The 20,757-nt window shown below is 41.8% G+C and overlaps 1 protein-coding gene across 2 annotated transcripts in view; it reads left to right on the top strand.

Moving 5' to 3' along the window:
• The window catches only part of DNAJC12 (DnaJ heat shock protein family (Hsp40) member C12), an 86,277-nt gene that overhangs the window by 57,457 nt on the left and 8,063 nt on the right, over positions 1–20,757 (top strand). For both annotated transcript variants that reach the window (XM_010339316.3, XM_074382309.1), the window contains 2 exons: positions 9,632–9,771; positions 18,304–18,508. In XM_010339316.3, coding sequence (XP_010337618.1) covers positions 9,632–9,771; positions 18,304–18,508 — 345 coding nt within the window. The remainder of the gene's footprint in view (positions 1–9,631; positions 9,772–18,303; positions 18,509–20,757) is intronic.

Genomic DNA, 20,757 nt, shown 5'->3' with positions numbered 1-20,757 from the left:
TGAGAACCTTGCTGTGATTTCTTCATTACTGGGGACCTGAATATACCATATATTCATACTTTTGTTTCTTTCTGTCACTATCACTTAAATATTCTTATACCTATCCAAGCTTGGGAAAAATATGAACAAACCAATAATCCTTCCACAACCTGTCTTCCTTCTCTCCTTTCCTGCCTCTCTTCTTCTCTTTAGAACCAGGCTTCCTGAAAAAGAAGTCTGCGGTTGATGTCACTATTTCCCTTCTCCCTACTTTTCCATTTGTCCCCCTCTGACTTCCCTAGTTTCTCAGAAATGAACCAAGGACTGCCTGGGTATCCAATCTAGTGGTTTCCTTTTAGTACTTATCTCTGCTGAACCTGCATCAGCATGTGGCCCTGTTGACCATACCTTCCTCCTTGAAACACTCTGTCAGGATAATATGTACTCACGGTTGCTCCAGCCTCTTTGGGCTGCTCTCTATCAGTCTCCTTTGTGACTCCTCTCCTGTCCCAACATTCCCTCCTAAGCGCTCTTCTGAGCCTACTCCCCATTTTCTCTCTCAAACCTAGTCCAGGTCTGTAGCTTTAATCGTCAGCTCTTTTGATGACTCCCAAATCTATCTTTAACTCAGTTCTCACTCCCCATCTGCAGATCGTAGTTTTGACTGCTTCTGGGAAATTTCCATTTGGAAATATTTCAAGGTCACCCTGTCAAAAACTAGACTCATTATTTTCCTATCACCCCTTCTGAAATCTTGCTTATTTTTCTGTGTTCTCCCATCTCAGTGAATGACACCACCATCCATTCAGTTGGTGTCATGGAAGCCTCGTCTCCTTCCTCTCCCTCATGTCCATATCTGGGCAATTGACAAACACTGTTGATTTACCTTCCCCATGTCCCTCTGCCATGCCTCTTGCTATCGGTAAGCCCCCATCATTTCATGCCTGGATAGCTACAGCATTCCTTAAGTGCTTCTCATTTCTTTTTAATTATGGAAAAAAATATATGTACAAAAAGGAATAAAGAATACTCTAACTTTGGGAGGCTCGGTTGGGCGGATCATGATGTCAGGAGTTCAAGACCAGCCTGGCCAACATGGTGAAACCCCATTTCTACTAAAAATACAAAAATTAGCCAGGTGTGGTGGCACATGCTTGTAGTCCCAGCTACTTAGGAGGCTAAGGCAGGAGAATCACTTGAACCTGGCAGGTGGAGGTTGCAGTGAGCAAAGATCCTGCCACTGACTCCAACCTGGGCAACAGCAAGAGATTCCATCTCAAAAAAAAAAAAAAAAAAAAATTTAACAGATGCCCACATATGTTTCATCCAGCTTAAAACTTTACCAGTGCAGTTGAAGTCTCTTGTGTTTTCCTACTCCGATATTATCCTCAGAGTAGGTAATATTATATCTTAAATTTGAGAGTTATGTTGACTATATGTGTATAACATGTGTGTATATGTGATTTTTCTATAAGGACAATATCATACTAAGACCTATCTATAATTCTATATTGCACAAATCCAAACTCTTCTTTCATTTAGAAAATGTTTTCCTTGCCTTAAAGTTCTTTATTAATTTTCTCTAGAAATCATTGATTCCTTTGATTTGCAAAAACAGGTCATTTTTCTATACGTGAGGTCATCTTTTGTTAGATATTTAGCTATTGCTTGTGCTCATTTGATTTCCCCACCCCACCCCCAGCCTTTTTTTTTTTGAGACAGAGTCTTGCTTTGTCGCCAGGCGCCAGGCTGGAGTGCAATGGCGCAGTCTCGGCTCACTGCAGTCTCCGCCTCCTGGGTTCAAGCAATTTTCCTGCCTCAGCCTCCCAAGTAGCTGAGACTACAGGCACGTGCCACCGCGGCCATCTAATTTTTGTATTTTTTAGTAGAGACAGCGTTTCACCATGTTGGCCAAGATGGTTTCTATCTCTCGACCTCATGATCTGCCTGCCTCGGCCTCCCAAAGTGCTGGGATTATAGATGTGAGCCACTGCACCTGGCATTTCTTTCTTTTTTGTGTGTGTGTGGGGACAGTCTTGCTCTGTCACCCAGGCTGGAGTGCTGTGGCATGATCTCGACACTCTCTGTAACCTCCGCCTCCCAGGTTGAAACAATTCTTGTGCCTCAGCCTCCCAAGTAGCTGGGATTACAGGCGTGTGCTACCACACCTGGCTAATTTTTGTATTTTTGGTGCAGACAAGGTTTCACCATGTTGGCCAGGCTCCATCTCCCGACCTCAGGTGATCTGCCTGCTTTGGCCTCTCAAAGTGCTGGGATTACAGTCATGAGCCACCGAGCCTGGCCCGAACATTTCTTTAGGGGACATATTAACTACCTGTCTGTACTGGAGTTAATATTAAGATAGATGTCCTAGCATAACATGATAAAAATTTAAGTCGGGCGCAGTGGCTCACTCTGTAATCCCAGCACTTTGGGAGGCCAACGCAGGTAGATCACCTAAGGTCAGGAATTTGATACCAGCTTGAAACATGGTGAAACACCGTCTTTACTAAAAATACAAAAATTAGCCGGGCCTGGTGGTGGGCACCTGTAATCCCAGCTACTCGGGAGACATAGGCAGGAGAATCACTTGAACCTGGGAGGCAGATGTTGCAGTAAGCCGAGATTGCATTGCTGCACTCCAGCCTGGGCAACAAGAGTGAAACTCTGTCTCAAAAAAAAAAAAAAAAAAAAAAAAAAATATGTATATATATATATATATATATATATATATATATATATATATTTTTTTTTTTTTTAATTTTGCTTTGTGTTGTTTTTTAAAAGAATGTCAGAGCCCTCCTTGGGAGTTTCAGAAAAGCAGGTATTGCTGGCCCATGGCTTCTCAAGACCACAGTCCCCAACCTATGCTTATGGAGAAGCTACCCACTTACTTCCCTGGTCTCAGCAGTGTTAGTGGTGAGGTGAGAGGTGGCAGGAGAGACAGCATACGGGAAGTCACAGGGCCACCAAGGGGCAGGGAGAGAAGGCCTGGCTGCAGCCCTGTCACCCGCCAAGTGAGCCCCTGAAGGGCTGTGGGCAGCCGTCCCGCCAGTGAGGCCTGGCTCCTGTCTGGTGGGAGCAGAGCCGCCTGGATGGCCTGTGTCACCTGATGCTCCATCTGTCTTCCCACTAATAAGCTGCCACCTCAGTGGGTGATTTAACTGCATCTTTTCTGGTAAAACAAGAAGGGCTACTGAGAGTGGAACATCCACCCGGGAGTTCCCTGAGATGTAACTGACCCTCTTAAATTGGAGTTCCCCAGGATGGCCTGATTATGTGCACCCAGCGTGCTTCATGGAGGAAGACTAGCAGGACAGAGGAGCAGCGGAGGTCGGGGGTCCTCCCCGAGAAAGCTGGGGGCGTAAGACCCCACCTCCCCACACAGAGCAGGTCATCAGTTGAGAAAGGGAGCTCCAGACAGCGCTCAGATTTCTGGGGCCGGGCACAGTGGCTCACACGTGTAATCCCAGCAGGGGGATTACATATATAAATATATATATATATATATATATATATATATATATATATATATATATATATATAATAAACAATAAAAACCACCACCACTCCAGGTTATTCTTTAACTGGGTTCTTTTCAGTGAAACATGACTGTGAGTTGTTTCTCTGTCCCTGACAAAAATTTTTATTCAGGATACATGATGAATCACTGTGTAATCATTGTCATTGCCATTTCTAGTTGCCATAGTGATGGGGGTTTTCATGTATGGGCTACCTCAAGGCTTGTTCAGAGAAACACTGGACTGTGTAAATATTTTTTAAAATGAAAAGGTACACAGACATCAATATTTTCTCTAGTCAGGCATGCATTTGATAGATGATTCAACCTTTGGGTAGAGATTGTTTTTTAATCTAAGCATCTATTTACTCAATTTTCATTAATACAACTTTCTGAATATTTAAGTGGATCTTTTTTTTTTTTGGAGACTGAGTTTCATTTTTGTTGCACAGGCTGGAGTGCCATGGCACAATCTTGGCTCACTGCAACCTCTGCCTCCTGGGTTCAAGCTATTCTCCTGCCTCAGCCTCCCAAGTAGCTGGGATTACAAGCACCCACCACTGTGCCCGACTACTTTTTGTATTTTTAGTAGAGATAGGGTTTCACCATGTTAGCCAGGCTGGCCAGGCTGGCCTCGAACTCCTGAACACAGATGATCCACCTGCTTCAGAATCTCAAAGTGCTAGGATTACGTGCGTGAGCCACCATGCCCGGTTATGTTGATCTTTACGCACTTGGATATATATATGTTTGAAATATTTTTATCAGTATATTTATTTATATATATATATATATATATATATATATATATATATATATATATATATATATTTGCACTCGGCCTCAAAATATCTTTAAAAATTCACTTGGAGCTGGGTGTGGTGGCACATGCCTATTATTCCAGCACTTTGAGAGACCGAGGTGGGTGGATCACCTGAGGTCAGGAGTTTGAGACGAGCCTGGCCAACATGATGAAACCTTGTCTCTATTAAAAGTACAAAAAATTAGCCAAGTGTGGTGGTGGGTGCCTGTAATCGAAGCTACTCTGGGAGGCTGAGGCAGGAGAATCACTTGAACTCGGGAGGTGGTGGTTGCAGTGAGCCGAGATTGCACCACTGCACTCCAGCCTGGGCGGACAGAAAAAGACTCCATCAAAAAAAAAAAAAAAAAAAGGCAACTTTAGACTAAATTAAGAACCTGTGGAATGATATTTTTGTTACTGATATGCAAACTTCAAAGACATTTGGATATTAGAAGGGAGCAATTTAGCCGGGCACGGTGGCTCAAGCCTGTAATCCCAGCACTTTGGGAGGCCGAGGCGGGTGGATCACGAGGTCAAGAGATCGAGACCATCCTGGTCAACATGGTGAAACCCCGTCTCTACTAAAAATACAAAAAATTAGCTGGGCATCGTGGTGCATGCCTGTAATCCCAGCTACTCAGGAGGCTGAGGCAGGAGAATTGCCTGAACACAGGAGGCAGAGGTTGCAGTGAGCCGAGATCGTGCCATTGCACTCCAGCCTGGGTAACAAGAGCGAAACTCCGTCTCAAAAAAAAAAAAAAGAAGGGAGCAATTTGTCCTTTGTTAACTAACATCTTTTAATGTCTCCATTTTTTTTTTTTACTTTACAATCTTTACAGTTTTTCCCCATAGATTAAAAATAACATAAATAATAAATAACACTGGAAGAGAAAGTCTGCTTTTTTCTTTCCCTGATAGAGAAGCACTATTAACAATTGGCCTATTATCTTCCAGATTTTTTCAAAGATCATTTTGACACAGTATTGTTATTATTTCTCAGGTAATTGTAAATGGCATACATTTAAAATGTGACTGTAATAATACAAATTCTATTGTGAAATATGAACTTAAAAGAACCTTTGTATTTTATGGAGTTAGAACAGAACGTCTCGTAAAACTTCCAGCATCATTTGCTCACATAAGCTTTAAAAATGAGGCCTCTCTTCCCAGAACTGGCCGGTGTTTATCTTGTGTGACTCATTTGATTAGTTGCTACATTAATGGACAAATATAAACCCAAACTCACTTTTATTAAATGTGGTGAAGTGGATGGAACAAGAAAAAGGTCACATTATAGGAAAGATAAGGTTTCTTTTTTCTTTCTGGTTATCAACTGTTGTTGAAGGACTCACATCAGAATAATTCTAAGCAGCTTCTTTCATTCTGGGAGTTCTAGAAAGGGAAGCCAACAATGTTGTGCAAAGAGAAGGTGAGTCACAGATAAAAACACAAATCTTTACAAGCACTGCAAGAGCAGCAACTGGCACGGACAGCCTCGGCGGTAATTTAGTAAGCTTTTTATTCCTGTTGGAAAAAATGACATCTCATTTATACAGGTGGGACATTTACACTGTTAATAGGAACAGAAAGGATTGCTTTCGCTGGAGCAAGCTGCTATGGAGATACTTTTATTTGTTCTTTTTCCTGTAGCTTTCAATAGCCCCATCTTTAAAGTCTTCCCCTTCATCCATGAATTGCTACTACCAACAGAAGTAATATTGAACTGTTTTATTTATTAATTAATATTATTTAATTTTTTTTTTTAAGACAGTGTTTTACTTTTGTTGCCCAGGCTGGAGTACAATGGTGCAATCTCAGCTCACTGCAACCTCCACCTCTTGGCTTTAAGCAACTGTCCTGCCTCAGCCTCCCGAGTAGCTGGGACTACAGGCACCCACCACCATGCCCAGCTAATTTTTTGTATTTTTAGTAGAGACGGGGTTTCACCATGTTGGCCAGGCTGGTTGTGAACTCCTGACCTCAGGTGATCCACCTGCCTTTGTCTCTAAGTACTGGGATTACAGGTGTGAGCCACTGTGCCTGGCCTTACAAATATTTTTTAATTTACATTTTTACTTATTATTTCTTAAACATTTTGTTTACTTATTTTTTTGAGACAGGCTCTTTCAGCCAGGCTGGAGTGCAGTGGCAATCATGGTTCACTGCAGCCTCAATGTCTGGGGCTCAAGTGATCCTCCTGCCTTAGTCTCCCTAGGGGCTGGGATGACAAGCATGTGCCACCACACATGGCTAATTGTTTCTATTTTTAAAATTTTTAGTAGAGACAAGGTCTTATTATGTTATCCACTCTGGTCTAGAAATCATGACTCAAGCATTCCTCCTGCCTCAGCCTCCCAAAGTGCTGGGATTACAGTCATGGACCACTGTGCCAGGCCTTGAACTAATTAATGGCTCATAAGGTACCTGTATTGTCCAGCTTCTGACCAGGGGCCTGGACCTGCTCTACTGTGTCAAGCAGTATCTCTGGGGAACACTTGAAGTGGTGGTGTGTTGGGATGGCGGCTCAGTAACTGTAGTTCTTTTTGTTTTTTGAGGCAGAGTCTCACTGTTGCTCAGGCTGGTGTGGTCTCGGCTCATTGCAACCTCCACCTCCTGGGTTTAAGCAAGTAGCTGGGATTACAGACGTGTGCCACCACACCCAGCTAATTTTTGTATTTTTAGTAGAGATGAGGTTTCATCATGTTGGTCAGGCTGGTCTTGAGCTCCTGACCTCAGGTGGTCCACCCAGCTTGGCCTCCCAAAGTATTAGGATTACAGGCGTGAGCCACGGCAAACAGCCTACGTAGTTCTTTACCAACTAGAATACGGAAGTATTTCAGGATTTTCACAATTGGTGTGGAGGTACTGTTAAGTACTGAATATGAATATGCCCTAACGCTTTCTGTTTCTGAGCATCTTGGTCCCTTCCTGTGAGGAATTTTTAAGCATTATCAGTGTATTTTAAATTGTATTTTCCAATTATACTATTAAAATATTCCTAATTCACAAAATGTTTTGTGGATATGTGCCATTTCTTTAGTCCTTGGAGCTCAGAGAATAGCAAAAGAAGAATATCTTTAGGGCTGGGAGCAGTGGAGCAGGCCTGTAATCCCAGCACTTTGGAAGACCAAGGTGGGCAGATTGTTTGAGCTCAGGAGTTCGAGGTTAGCTTGGGCAACTTGGGAAAAGCTCATCACTACAAAACGTACAAAAATTAGCCAAGCCTGGTGGCAAGTGTCTGTGATCCCGGCCACTCAGGAGGAGGCTGAGGTGGGAGGATTCCCTGAGCCTGGGAGGTAGAGGTGCAGTGAGCTGCAGTCACACCATGCACTCCAGCCTGGGCCACAGAGTGAGACCCTTTCTCAAAAGAAGAAAAAATCTTTATATTCATACTCAAAATAGGAAGCATTCGTTCATTAATTTATTCATTCAAATAATGCTTTTTTGAGTATGTATTACACTGCTCTAGTGGAAGGGATGCAAGCAGAGAACAAAACAGATACATCTCTGCTCTTATGGAGTTGATAGTTTGGTTGAGATGAGAGATCATAAACAATTAGCTCTATAATGTCAGGGAGTACTATGAAGAAAAGTAAAGTAGGGTATGGGAGATGATGGAGTGGGGCTGATGGGTGGGCAGTCTTTTTACATAGCAGGCTCAGAGAAGGCCCGCCCCACTGATAAGGTGGCACCTGAGCTGACATCTGAGGGAAGAGAGTCATATGGATTCCTGGGGTAAAAGTGTTCTTGGTAGGGACAGCAAGTGCTAAGACCCTGAGGCTGGAGTGTACTTGATGTGCCCAGGGAACAGTCACTGTGGCTGCAGCAAGAGGAGATGGGTCTAAGTCACAGGAAATGAGATCAGAGGAGGAAGGGAGGGGGACAGGACAGGCCTAGTAGCCATGCTATGAATTTTGGACTTTATTCTAAGAGAAGTGGGAAGTCACTGGAAGTTGTTTTTGTTTTTTCAGATGCAGTTTCACTCTTGTTGCCCAGGCTGGAGTGCAATGGAGGGCTCTTGGCTCACTGCAACCTCCACTTCCTGGGTTCAAGTGATTCTCCCGCTTTAGCCTCCCGAGTAGCTGGGATTACAGGCACCCTCCACCAGGCCTGGCTAATTTTTTGTGTTTTAGTAGAGACGGGGTTTTGCTATGTTGGCCAGGCTGGTCTCGAACTCTTGGCTTTATGGTCCAGAGTGCTGGGGTTACAGGCGTGAGCCACTGCGCCTGGCCTTATTGGAAGTTTTTTTTTTTTTTTTTTTTTTTGAGACGGAGTTTCGCTCTTGTTACCCAGGCTGGAGTGCAATGGCGCGATCTCGGCTCACCGCAACCTCCGCCTCCTGGGCTCAGGCAATTCTCCTGCCTCAGCCTCCTGAGTAGCTGGGATTACAGGCACGCACCACCACGCCCAGCTAGTTTTTTGTATTTTTTAGTAGAGACGGGGTTTCACCATGTTGACCAGGATGGTCTTGATCTCTCAACCTCGTGATCCACCCGCCTCGGCCTCCCAAAGTGCTGGGATTACAGGCTTGAGCCACCGCGCCCGGCCCTTATTGGAAGTTTTAAGCAAAGAATCATATTATGTGGCTGCAGAAAGGTTTTACTTCACTGAGGGGCAGAGCAGACTTTGGAGCCATAAAAGGTTTCTATTATATGCCATCTGGTCAAGTAGATTAGTGACAAGCTACCATTTGTCCCAGCATCTACCATGTTATTTATTATACTTAAAGCCTCCCATTGGTCTTACGACAAAAAGCAGTCCAGCATCCTTAACGTGACATCTCAGGCCGTGGTTGATTGAGCTATTGTCTACTCTACAGGCCCATCCGTCGTCATTCTTCCCCTAGCCTTGTGTGCTGCAGCTACACTGGCAATTTCTACTTCCTCTAAATCACCATGCTCATTCCTGCCATATAGTCTTCAGTTTTACTGTCCCTGTTGCCTAATTACTGCCCTCTCTCATAACCAGCACTAAAAAAGATAGTTTTCTTCCTAGAAGATAGAATAGTATGTTTTTAATGTTTACAAATGCCTCTCTCCCCTGCTAATAATGTGTATTATTCACATCTGTCATCAGCACTGAGAGTAGCATCTGGCACATGACGGAGGCACAATAAAGGGAGTGGATAAACTGTGTGCCAAGCACTTTATATCCATGATCTTGCTTGTCCCTATGATACCCTTTACAAAAGCTTAACAAGGTAAATTGGCCCAAGATCACATCACTACTAAGTGGCAGAATCACGGTTCTAATGAGATCAGTGGGATGGTTTTGGAGTTTAAAATATCGTCTTCAAGAGAGAAGTGCTCATTTCTTGATTTGTTTTCCAGTGGAGACCTTTCAGAAACTGCAGAAGGCAAAGGAGATTCTGACCAATGAAGAGAGTCGAGCCCACTATGACCACTGGCGAAGGAGCCAGATCTCGATGCCATTCCAGCAGTGGGAAGCTTTGAATGACTCGGTGAAGATGGTGGGTTTCTCTCTGGGGATGACGTGAATTTGTGAAGCTCAGGCTGCCCATGGATTAGACTCATGTAGTAGCTTAAAGAGTCATTAGGCAATAGCAGGGAGAAATCCAAGAAGTTAGCAGAGTCTGGGTATAATTCAGTGTCCATGAATTCCATGAAGAGAAATTCACCAGAATAGAGGCCATGAATTTGTGCCAGGAGAGCCTGTGACTACATTTTTTCAGTCTCTTTGGCTGTTTCAGTATACACACTCCCTGTTATCACTTACTGTTTTATGAGTTCTAATAAATGTCCTTCTCAAGTTGCTCATGAATTGCTGAGTTTTAACCATTGTAAATTCATATCTCCATCTTTTTAGTTTATATCCACTTGCTCTCTTTTGAAGGCTTACAATTTTTATTAAAAAGGTAAGATCTGATTAGTCAAAGAAAGCCATGAATTATTCCTATTAATCATTCTGGTGAAAAATTGTTAGACTTTAAAAACAGGCCAGGCACAGTGGCTCACATCTGAAATCCCAGCACTTTGGGAGGCCAAGGTGGGTGGATCATGAGGTCAGGGGTTTGAGACCAGCCTGACCAAAATGGAGAAACCCCGTCTCTACTAAAAATACAAAAATTAGCTAGGCGAGGTGGCACATGACCGTAATCCCAGCTACTTTGGAGGCTGATGCAGGAAAATTGCTTGAATCCAGGAGGCAGAAGTTGCAGTGAGCCAAGATCATGCCACTGCACTCCGGCCTGGGCAACAAGAGAGAAACTCTGTCTCAAAAAACCAAAACCAAAACCAAAAACATGTGTTATCTTTCTTCATGTCATTAAAAGACATAAATCCGGCCGGGCGTGGTGGCTCAAGCCTGTAATCCCAGCACTTTGGGAGGCCGAGGCGGGTGGATCACGAGGTCGAGAGATCGAGACCATCCTGGTCAACATGGTGAAACCCCGTCTCTACTAAAAGTAAATACAAAAAATTAGCTGGGCATGATGGCGTGTGCCTGTAATCCCAGCTACTCAGGAGGCTGAGGCAGGAGAATTGCTTGAACCCAGGAGGTGGAGGTTGCGGTGAGCTGAGATCGCACCATTGCACTCCAGCCTGAGTAACAATGAGTAACAAGAGCAAAACTCCGTCTAAAAAAAAAAAAAAACATAAATCCGAAAATATTCACTGTACTTACTGTTATATATTTATTTTGTTCAACATTGACCTTTATATATTATAGACAAAATGTAATTTTAAAGATTTAGGCATGATTTGTTACCTAGATTCTCTCCATTGGAACACTTTTCTATGACATGGGATTTATAATACAGTAATTACCTCATAGATAAGTTTTCAGGGACAGTTAGAATTAGTGTATAAAATGATTCACATCTCTTAAATTATAGCCCTTCAGGGTTACATTTAGATTTCCTTATTCGTAGTTTTTATTTCAGAAGACTTGAGCAAATTGTTGACAAAAGGCCCATAACATTGAAGGGTGTTTTTCGAAATAACGGGGAAGAGCAATGCAAAACTTCCAAAGTATATGATTAAAGTGACTCTACATAAAGTGTACGCTGTTTTTTTCATCGCATTTTGCAAAGAAGTGTGCATTCATGTGGATTTGTTTAAGGTGGGCTAATTATTTATGAGAGACTAACTATATGATTATTGTACAAATGCATAAAATTACTAGAGGGAATCTTTAAAAAAATAGTGACTTTATGTATTGATAATAAGATTTTGGTCATTTTCATTGTGTAAATTCAAAATTCCTTTTTGACACTAGCTAAATGAACATTGTTCTACCAACTCTGCATAACCATATTTCCCAGTCTCTTAAGTGTGGCACACTGTAACTGCCACTGAATTACTGACTCCTGCTTTTCTAACACTTTCTGATTTATAGCTCACTTTTCCTGGATGGTCCACTCAACTGTATCACTGAATTTTTAGTAGCTAATATCCAGTTAGTTGTGAAGTTTTCAAAAACTCTTCTCCAAATCCCCACTTGAGTTTATATTATCAGCGTCTTTCCATTAAATACTAATTTCCTGTCTCCAAACACATCATTTCTGCTTTGAATGTAGCTTAACTGTGAAGTCGTCAAGGTTTTACAATAATTACGTTTTAGATCTTACTGGCTGCATCATTTGTCTTGTGGGAAAAGTTGAAATAGTGTGCTGGGCTATATTTGGCTTCAGATTTATTTTTATTAGTAGTGCAAAATGATGAGATGTATATCTCTCTGTTTCAAATCAGCAGTGATACTTTTTCCTCATACAGTCTTCTTTGTTTGGGCCAAACCTTAGTGTTTTTGATATCCTTCTATTTCCCTGTTGCAGTGGACTTTGAGTCCTATATATCAAGTATTACCTGTTCTCGACCTCATTTGATAGACGCTCTGTAACTTTCCTTTCATTCCTTTCTATTCTATGCCTTATAGTAACTTCTGCATGTGAGCGCCTCACTTCTCTCTACAACATTTTAATTGTCACCTTGTCTTTTTACTATTTTATGTTTATCATTTCGCTACTCTAGAGAAATTAATAACAATTATCATACCTAGTATTGTTCATCACTTAAGAGATCATTGCCTATTGTTTTGTAGATAAATGTCATCATTAGGGTGTTCGAGTCAGGTATTCAGTAGTATTTTTCCTTATCCCCAGTTTTGCTTTCTTTGGTTTTAGTTACCTGCAATCAACCCCAGTGCAAAAATAGATGAGTACAGTACAATAAAATATTCTGAAAGAGAGTATGAGAGCAGATTTACGTAACTTTTGTTACATACATTGTTATAATTATCCTTGTTTATTATTCATTGTTGTTATTAATCTCTTACTGTACCTAATTTATAGCTGTGGCCATGCAGGCATAGTAGGAAGCTTTCCTGATAGGTAGTCTATGGCCGATTGGACCCACCCCAAAGACACCTTACCTAGCTGGGAACCCAGGAAAAATCAGCAAACAAATAGGCCCACATGGGTCTGACCCAAAAGCCCTCCCAGAGGCAATCAATTTGTCAGATGATCAATTCACCAAAAATGTGTTTTTATTAACTCTTTATAAAATTTGTAGCAATTGAAGTGGCATGAGATAACTTTAACAGCTTATGAGAACTATGTCCTCATGGCCACAGTTATAAATTAGGCATAGTAAGAGATTAATAGTAATAACTAATAATAAACTAGAAAATTATAACAACATATGTAATAAAAGTTATGTGAATGTGCTCTGTCTCTCAAAATATTTTATTGTACTGTACTCACCTATTTTTGGACTGAGGTTGAAGTATGAACTTTATCACAGGTGTGTATATATCAGAAAAAGCATAGTATATGTAAGGTTTGGTACTACCCAAGGTTCAGACATCCATAGGGGTCTTGGAATACCCCTTGAGGATGAGGGCAGACTACTATATTATATGTGCCATTCTGACAACAAAATGATTATAACTTTAAGATTTCAATTTCAGGTGACATGTTTCTAAAACGCATGCCCAGCACATTTACAGAGTGTTAAATCTCATGAATTCCCTTTCCTTTACACCATCAACCCTGTGTTTCTGCTTTTTATTTAAGCAGTATAATCACTCTGGTTGGGAGCATTTTTAGTCCCTATACCCACAAGGCAGGACAAATCACAGTGTACTTATGTAGCATCACACACAAGATCATATCTTGGGAGTCTCCTTTAGGAGAATTCCTCAAATGACAGCCTCGGGGGTGCCATATTTTTCTTGTATTAAAAACTTTAAAAAATTTCACTGGCTTTTGGGGTACGAGTGGTGATATGGTTTGGATATGTGTCCCTGCCCAAATCTCATGTTGAGCTGGATGAAGGTCCTGATGGGAGGTGATTGGATCATGGGGGCGGGTTTGCCTCTTGCTTTTCTCAGTGATAGTGAGTTCTCAGGAGATCCGACGGTTTAAAAGTGTGTTGGCACTTTCCGCTTCTCTCTCTATTTCCTGCCACCATATGCAGAAAGTCCTTTCTTTCCTTTCACCTTCCGCCATGATTGTAAGTTTCCTGAGGCCTCCCAGTCATGCTTCCTGTTAAGCCTGAGGAACTGTGTCAATTAAGCTTTTTTCATCATAAATTACTCAGTCTCAGGTAGTTCTTTATAGTAGTGTGAAACGGACTAATACAAGTGGTTTTTAGCCACATTAATGAATTGTATAGTGGTGAAGTCTGAAATTTTAGTGCACCCATCACCTGAGTAATATACATTGTACCCAATATGTAATTTTTTATTTTTATTTATTTTTTGGAGACAGAGTCTTGCTGTCACCCAGGCTGGAGTGCAGTGGCGCAATCTCGGCTCACTGCAACCTCTGCCTCCCAGATTCAAGTGATTCTCCTGCCTTAGCCTCCTGAGTAGCTGGGACTACAGGTGTGTACCACCACTCCTGGCTAATATTTGTATTTTTAGTAGAAATGGGGTTTCACCATGTTGGCCAGGATGGTCTCAATCTCCTGACCTTGTGATCTGCCTGCCTTGGCCTCCCAAAGTGCTGGGATTACAGGTGTGAGCCACCATGCCCGGCTCCCAATATGTAGTTTTTTTATCCTTCCCTCTCCTTCCCAGTCTCCCCCGAGTCTCCAAAGTCTATTATGTTAATACCACTCTGTATGCTTTTGTGTACCCATGGCTTAGCTTCCTTTTATGATGAAGAACATACAGTATTTAGTTTTCCATACCTAAGTTATTTTATTTAGAACAATGGCCTCTAGCTCCATCTAAGTTGCTGCAAAAGATAGTATTTTGCTCTTTTTTATGGCTGAGTAGTATTCCATGGTGTATATATACCACATTTCTATCACCCAGGAGTAATGCAACTGAACTGGTATTTTTTTCCTCACACTAAGTCTGTCACTTTACTACCCACTTATTTATTTTTCTTTTTGTTTTCTAGAAGTTCCTCCTGATAGTTTAATTTGTAAAATTATTTTAAGTTCTCACCCAGGTCGATGAATATGTTGGCAACTTAAATTTAGACATGTAATACTGGTTTGAAAAAAAAGGATATGGAGTGAGGGTTCAGTAATCCAGGCTTTTGGGATCCTGGGATAACCTGAAGAGTTATCATGCTAAACAGTTTTACCCAAAGGGACCCAGGGATGGGTGGCTCTCCCTCTAGCACCAAAATATATGGCAGCATGGATTTAGGATGGCTGTGGAAAAAAAGAAGCCACAGCAAAGGCACTATTTCCTAGTATTGACTAAGGTCTAGAATGTAAGAAAATGGCTTCCTAGAAAAAAAAAACCCAACTCATTGAAGAGAGCTGGTAAATGAGTTAATTGTGAAGGCGGAATAACATAGCGATTTCACAAACTGTTAAGATTAGTGGCCTTGGCCGGGCGCAGTGGCTCAAGCCTGTAATCCCAGCACTTTGGGAGGCCGAGGCGGGTGGATCACAAGGTCGAGAGATCGAGACCATCCTGGTCAACATGGTGAAACCCCGTCTCTACTAAAAATACCAAAAAAAAATTAGCTGGGCATGGTGGCGCGTGCCTGTAATCCCAGCTACTCAGGAGGCTGAGGCAGGAGAATTGCCTGAGCCCAGGAGGCGGAGGTTGCGGTGAGCCGAGATCGCGCCATTGCACTCCAGCCTGGGTAACAAGAGCAAAACTCCGTCTCAAAAAAAAAAAAAAAAAAAAAAAAAAAAGATTAGTGGCCTTTGCACCTGGGCTTGCTCTCTTTTTAGTGTTAGTTCCTTCCATGCATATACCGATATTCTGTCTTTTGCCTTTTATTATCTTGCTGTACAGATTCTCCCCTTTCTAGTCTCTCTCTTAGTCTGTATAAATTGTCTTTTGATATCTTTTACTGATGCCGATTCTAATTGAAACAATCTGCTCCATAATAGACTAGTTCACTTGATGTTAAATGTTGTTCTGTACAACTAACACCATTGGGGAGCTGAGAAATATGCTCTGTGAACACAGAAATGAGTGATTTGCAGACTATTTATCTGTGTCCCAGCAAACCGGGCTGCTTTGCATCACTCTGATGTTAGTCCTTTGATTGAACTGCAAAGCCTGAGAAGCACTTGTATCTAAGGTTAGATACAGTTTGGCTATTTCTTCTGTATATTTCTTTAATTAGGATCAGCAGATGCGGGAGTCTGATGATAACATACTTTATTCTGATTTACTCACAAAGGAAATGAATAAGACTACTATTTCAGAATATCTTTTCACTGAGGGCCTTTAAAGCATTTACTGTGGATTAGGCATTAACCCTAGCCACTTATCTAAGGCAGACCGTAGGTACTTTGGTTTCAGGAGAGAAGAACTGAGGCACAGAGATTAATACATCATGTACAGGCCACCTTGCTGGTTTGTGAAGCTCGCAGTCCACATTTTCAGCTCTCTGGGCCCTGAATTCTTGAATGTCTTATTCCCTGTTTTTCACTAACCTTCCTAATATCCTTTTCCCTCTGTAAGGAAGTCACTGGCAACCTCTTTTATTCTGTGCTTATGCAAAAACCAAACCAAAACTACAAACCTAAATCAACCAAACAAAAGCCAATTTTTAAAATGCCAGCTGAGGCATTTCCTCTTTTAAAAATTAACATTTTTGCTGGGCGCGGTGCTCACGTCTGTAATCCCAGTACTTTGGGAGGCTGAGGCTGGTGGATCACGAGGTCAGGAGATCGAGACCATCCTGGTCAACATGGTGAAACCCTGTCTCTACGAAAAATACAAAAAATTGCCTGGGCATGGTGGCGCGTGCCTGTAATCCCAGCTACTCAGGAGGCTGAGGCAGGAGAATTGCCTGAACCCAGGAGGCGGAGGTTGCGGTGAGCCGAGATCGCGCCATTGCACTCCAGCCTGGGTAACAAGAGCGAAACTCTGTCTCAAAAAAAAAAAAAAATTTTTTTTTATTTTGAAATAAAATCTACAGAGAAATGGGTAATACTTGCATTTACAATTTAGCAAATGGTTTTGAAGTGTTTACTCTGTAACTATTCTCTTCCCACACATATTGTTGGCACCAGGAATCTCCCTCCTTGTATGTTTTTGCTTCATAACTACAAGACTACATTTAATTTTTAAAATAGAATGTTTTCTTTTCTTTTCTTTTTTTTTTTTTTGAGACTGAGTCTTGCTCTGTCACCCAGGCTGGAGTGCAGTGGTGCAATACCAGCTCACTACAACCTCTGCCTCCTGGGTTCAAGTGATTCTCGTGCCTCAGCCTCCTGGGTAGCTAGGATTACAGGTGCTCACTACCTTGCCCAACTAATTTTTGTTTTTTTAGTAGAAATGAGGTTTCACCATGTTGGCCAGGCTATTTTGGAACTCCTGACCTTGTGAACCACCCTCCTTGGCCTCCCAAAGTGCTGGGATTATAGGTGTGAGTGTCTGCACCCGGCCTAAAATAGAATGTTTTCTAATTGTACATATATATAATCTTCTCATAGAAAATTTGGGAAATACAACAAAAGATATAATTCTGTTACACAGGCATAACTGCAGTTACATTTTGGTGCCTTTCCTTCCTATTTCTTTTTCTTTTTTGAGACAGAGTCTTGCTCTGTTGCCCAGGCTGGAGTGCAGTGGTACGATCCCAGTTCACTGCAACCTCCACCTCCTGGGTTCAATCAAGCAATTCTCCTGCCTCAGCCTCCTAAGTAGCTAGGATTACAGGTGTGTGCCACCATGCCCAGCTAATTTTTGTATTTTTAGTAGGGACAGGGTTTCATCACATTGGCCAGGCTGATCTCAAACTCCTGGCCTCAAATGATCCACCCACCGTGGCTTCCCAAAGTACTAGGATTGCAGGCATGAGCCACTGCACCCAGACCCGTTTCTTTTTCTTGTTAGAGTGAGAGCTGATTACATTTATTGGTGGCAGTGGCTGCTTTATGGGGTGGTTCATAGATCCTAGGGTTGATTATCCTCTGAACTGGTTATATTTGGGGAAGTGGGTTCAGTATGATGATGCTTTGTAGTTGGGAAGAGATAGGTTGGAGGAGGGAATATATGACTTCTTTGATTTGATTAGGGCAGAGAGCTAGAATATTTATGATTTTAGGGTGTTAAAAGGCTATATTTCCCTCTAGTCTTGAGTTTTGTTAGTAGAGATAGTATGTCACTGTTTGCTAGCACTTCAGGAATAGCTTCCCACAATATCCAGCTGAGATTTTAAGAAATAGTTATGCATTATTTTGGTTGATGCTAGGACTAATGATTCCACTTGAAACATTCTTGATAGCAATCTCAAAAGCTCTCTTTTTTGCTGTATTCATCTGTTAGTTCTTCCATCTATCCCTCCATCCATTCATCCATCTGTTCAATTTTTAAATCTAATAGGAAATACATATACAGAACAGAAAATGACAAAGGTACAAAAGGGTGTGTGGTGAAAAGTAACCAATAGTTGGATTAATATTTGAATTAATTTACGAGTATCTGGTTAATAGTCACATCTAACATGCTGTTAATTAGCACGACAGGAGTAGGTCAGGTGTTACCACATATCAAACTTTAAATATAGAAAACCATATAGTATCAATTTAATTTTTATGTCTCTGCTTTACATTAGTCAATGCACTGGGCTGTCAGAGGTAAAAAGGACCTGATGCTGGAAGAATCTGACAAGACTCTTACCAACAAGGTTGAAAATGAGGAATGGAATGAGCAAAGAGAAAGAAAGGAAGAGGAGCTGGCTTCAACCACAGAGAAAATGGAGCAAAAAGAATCCAAACCCCTGGAGAAGCCAGTCTCCCCGCAAAATTCAGATTCTTCAAGTAAGTCATGTTATGTAACTGCAGAATGGAGAAGGTCTGAAATTAAAGAGCTTTGTTTATATTGCATTTATTCTTAACTTTTTCAATGTGCACAGCAGTGCCAAGCTTAGAGATCGGTTTACCATCTTTTTTTTTTTTTTTTTTTTTTGAGACGGAGTTTCGCTCTTGTTACCCAGGCTGGAGTGCAATGGCACGATCTCGGCTCACCGCAACCTCTGCCTCCTGGGTTCAGGCAATTCTTCTGCCTCAGCCTCCTGAGTAGCTGGGATTATAGGCACGCGCCACCATGCCCAGCTAATTTTTTTGTATTTTTAGTAGAGACGAGGTTTCACCATGTTGACCAGGATGGTCTCGATCTCTTGACCTTGTGATCCACCCGCCTCGGCCTCCCAAAGTGCTGGGATTACAGGCTTGAGCCACCGCGCCCGGCTGGTTTAGCATCTTAAAAGACACTTAGCATTGACAGCGAAACTAGAAGACATTCCTCAAGGGAAACCTTGAGAGAATTCTCAGTGTCTTTTGTCTACTGAAATAACACTAGCTAACATTTATTGAAGGTTTTCTATGTACAGAAACACTCTTTACATATATTAGTTTACATTTATTATCTCGTTAAATATTAATTTTACATGAATTAACTTATTTAATCCTCACTACAAGGTTGTAGGGGTATCAATATTATTCTCATTTTATAGTTAGGAAAACCAAAGTCCAAGAAGGTTGAGGGACCAAGGCAGTTTGGCTTCAGAGTCAGTGTTCCAAGGTATTGCCCTATCCTGTGATAATGCTTTATTTCATTAATTAAAAAAAATTTTTTTTGAAACGAAGTCTCACTCTTGTTGCCCAGGCTGGAGTACAATGGTATGATCTTGGCTTACTGCAACCTCCGCCTCCCAGGTTTAAGTGATTCTCTTGCTTCTGCCTCCCAAGTCGTTGGGTTTACAGGCATGTGCTACAACACTCAGCTAATTTTTTGTATTTTTTAGTAGAGATGGGGTTTCACCATGTTGGCCAGGCTGGTCTGGAACTCCTGATCTCAGGCAATCCACCTGCCTCGGCCTCCCAAAGTGCAGGGATTACAGGTGTGAGCCAACACGCCTAGTCTTCATTCATTCTTTCATTCATTTATTGAGATGGAGTCTTCCTCTATCTCCTAGGTTGGAGTGTAGTGGCACGATCTCAGCTCACTGCAACCTTTGGCTCCCGGATTCAAGCGATTCTTTTGCCTCAGACTCCCCAGTAGCTGGGACTATAGGTGCCTGCCACCATGTCTGGCTAATTTTTGCATTTTTAGTAGAGATGGGGTTTCACCATGTTGGCCAGGCTGGTCTCAAACTCCTCACCTTAAATAATCCGCCTGCCTGGGCCTCCCAAGTGCTGAGATTACAGGCATGAGCCACCACACCCGGCCTGATATTGCCTTATCTGTAAGTAGCTCTGTAGACATTCTGAATAATTTATAAATCCACTGAAGCAGAGTATTATAGAAGTTTATCTCCTGACTACTAAGCTACACTACCTGAGTTCATGTCCTAGTTCAACTAATTATCTGTATTACTCAGCAAAGTTACTCAACTTCTCTAGACTCAGTTTCTGCATCTATAAAATAGGGATTATAATAGTACTTGCTCATCCAGGGGCGTTGGCATGCACTTGTGGTCCTAACTACTCAGGAGGCTGAGGCAGGAAGCTGGCTTGAGGCCAGGAGTTCAAGGCTGCTGTGTGCGATGATCACACCTGTGAATAGGTGCTGCATTCAGCCCTGGGTGATGTAGTGAGACTCTGTCTCTTAAATAAAAATAGTACCTTTTTGTAGTGCTACCATGAGGATTAAATGAGGAGATACTTACAAAATGCTTAGCACAGCGGTTCACCTCTAGGAAGTCCTAGGTAAATGTTAGCTGTTTGTATCATTTGTCTACCTGGCCATCTATCTAGCCATCCAACTAGTTTAGGTTGTTGTATATACACACATTGTAACTGTCCTTCAAATTATTATGTGTTGATTCTCAGGCTTGTGATGTAGCCCCCTGTTAGAATTTAGCCTTTAAGCAGAACATTCCTGAACAACCTCGAACATTTGTATTAAAAAGATAATTAGATGGCTTGTGGTGGATTATAGTTTTTTTGAGAAATAGTCACTTCACATCTCTCTTTGGGGATAACTTTTACGTTTTCTCTTCTTGCTGGTAATGAAGATTCATAGAGTTTGATTCAGATGTCTCTGTGGGTTACCCAAGAGATCGCTG

This window comes from Saimiri boliviensis, chromosome 12, assembly GCF_048565385.1.
Source record: "Saimiri boliviensis isolate mSaiBol1 chromosome 12, mSaiBol1.pri, whole genome shotgun sequence".
Classification (NCBI taxonomy): domain Eukaryota; kingdom Metazoa; phylum Chordata; class Mammalia; order Primates; family Cebidae; genus Saimiri; species Saimiri boliviensis.
This window is presented reverse-complemented; position numbering and strand designations above follow the sequence as displayed.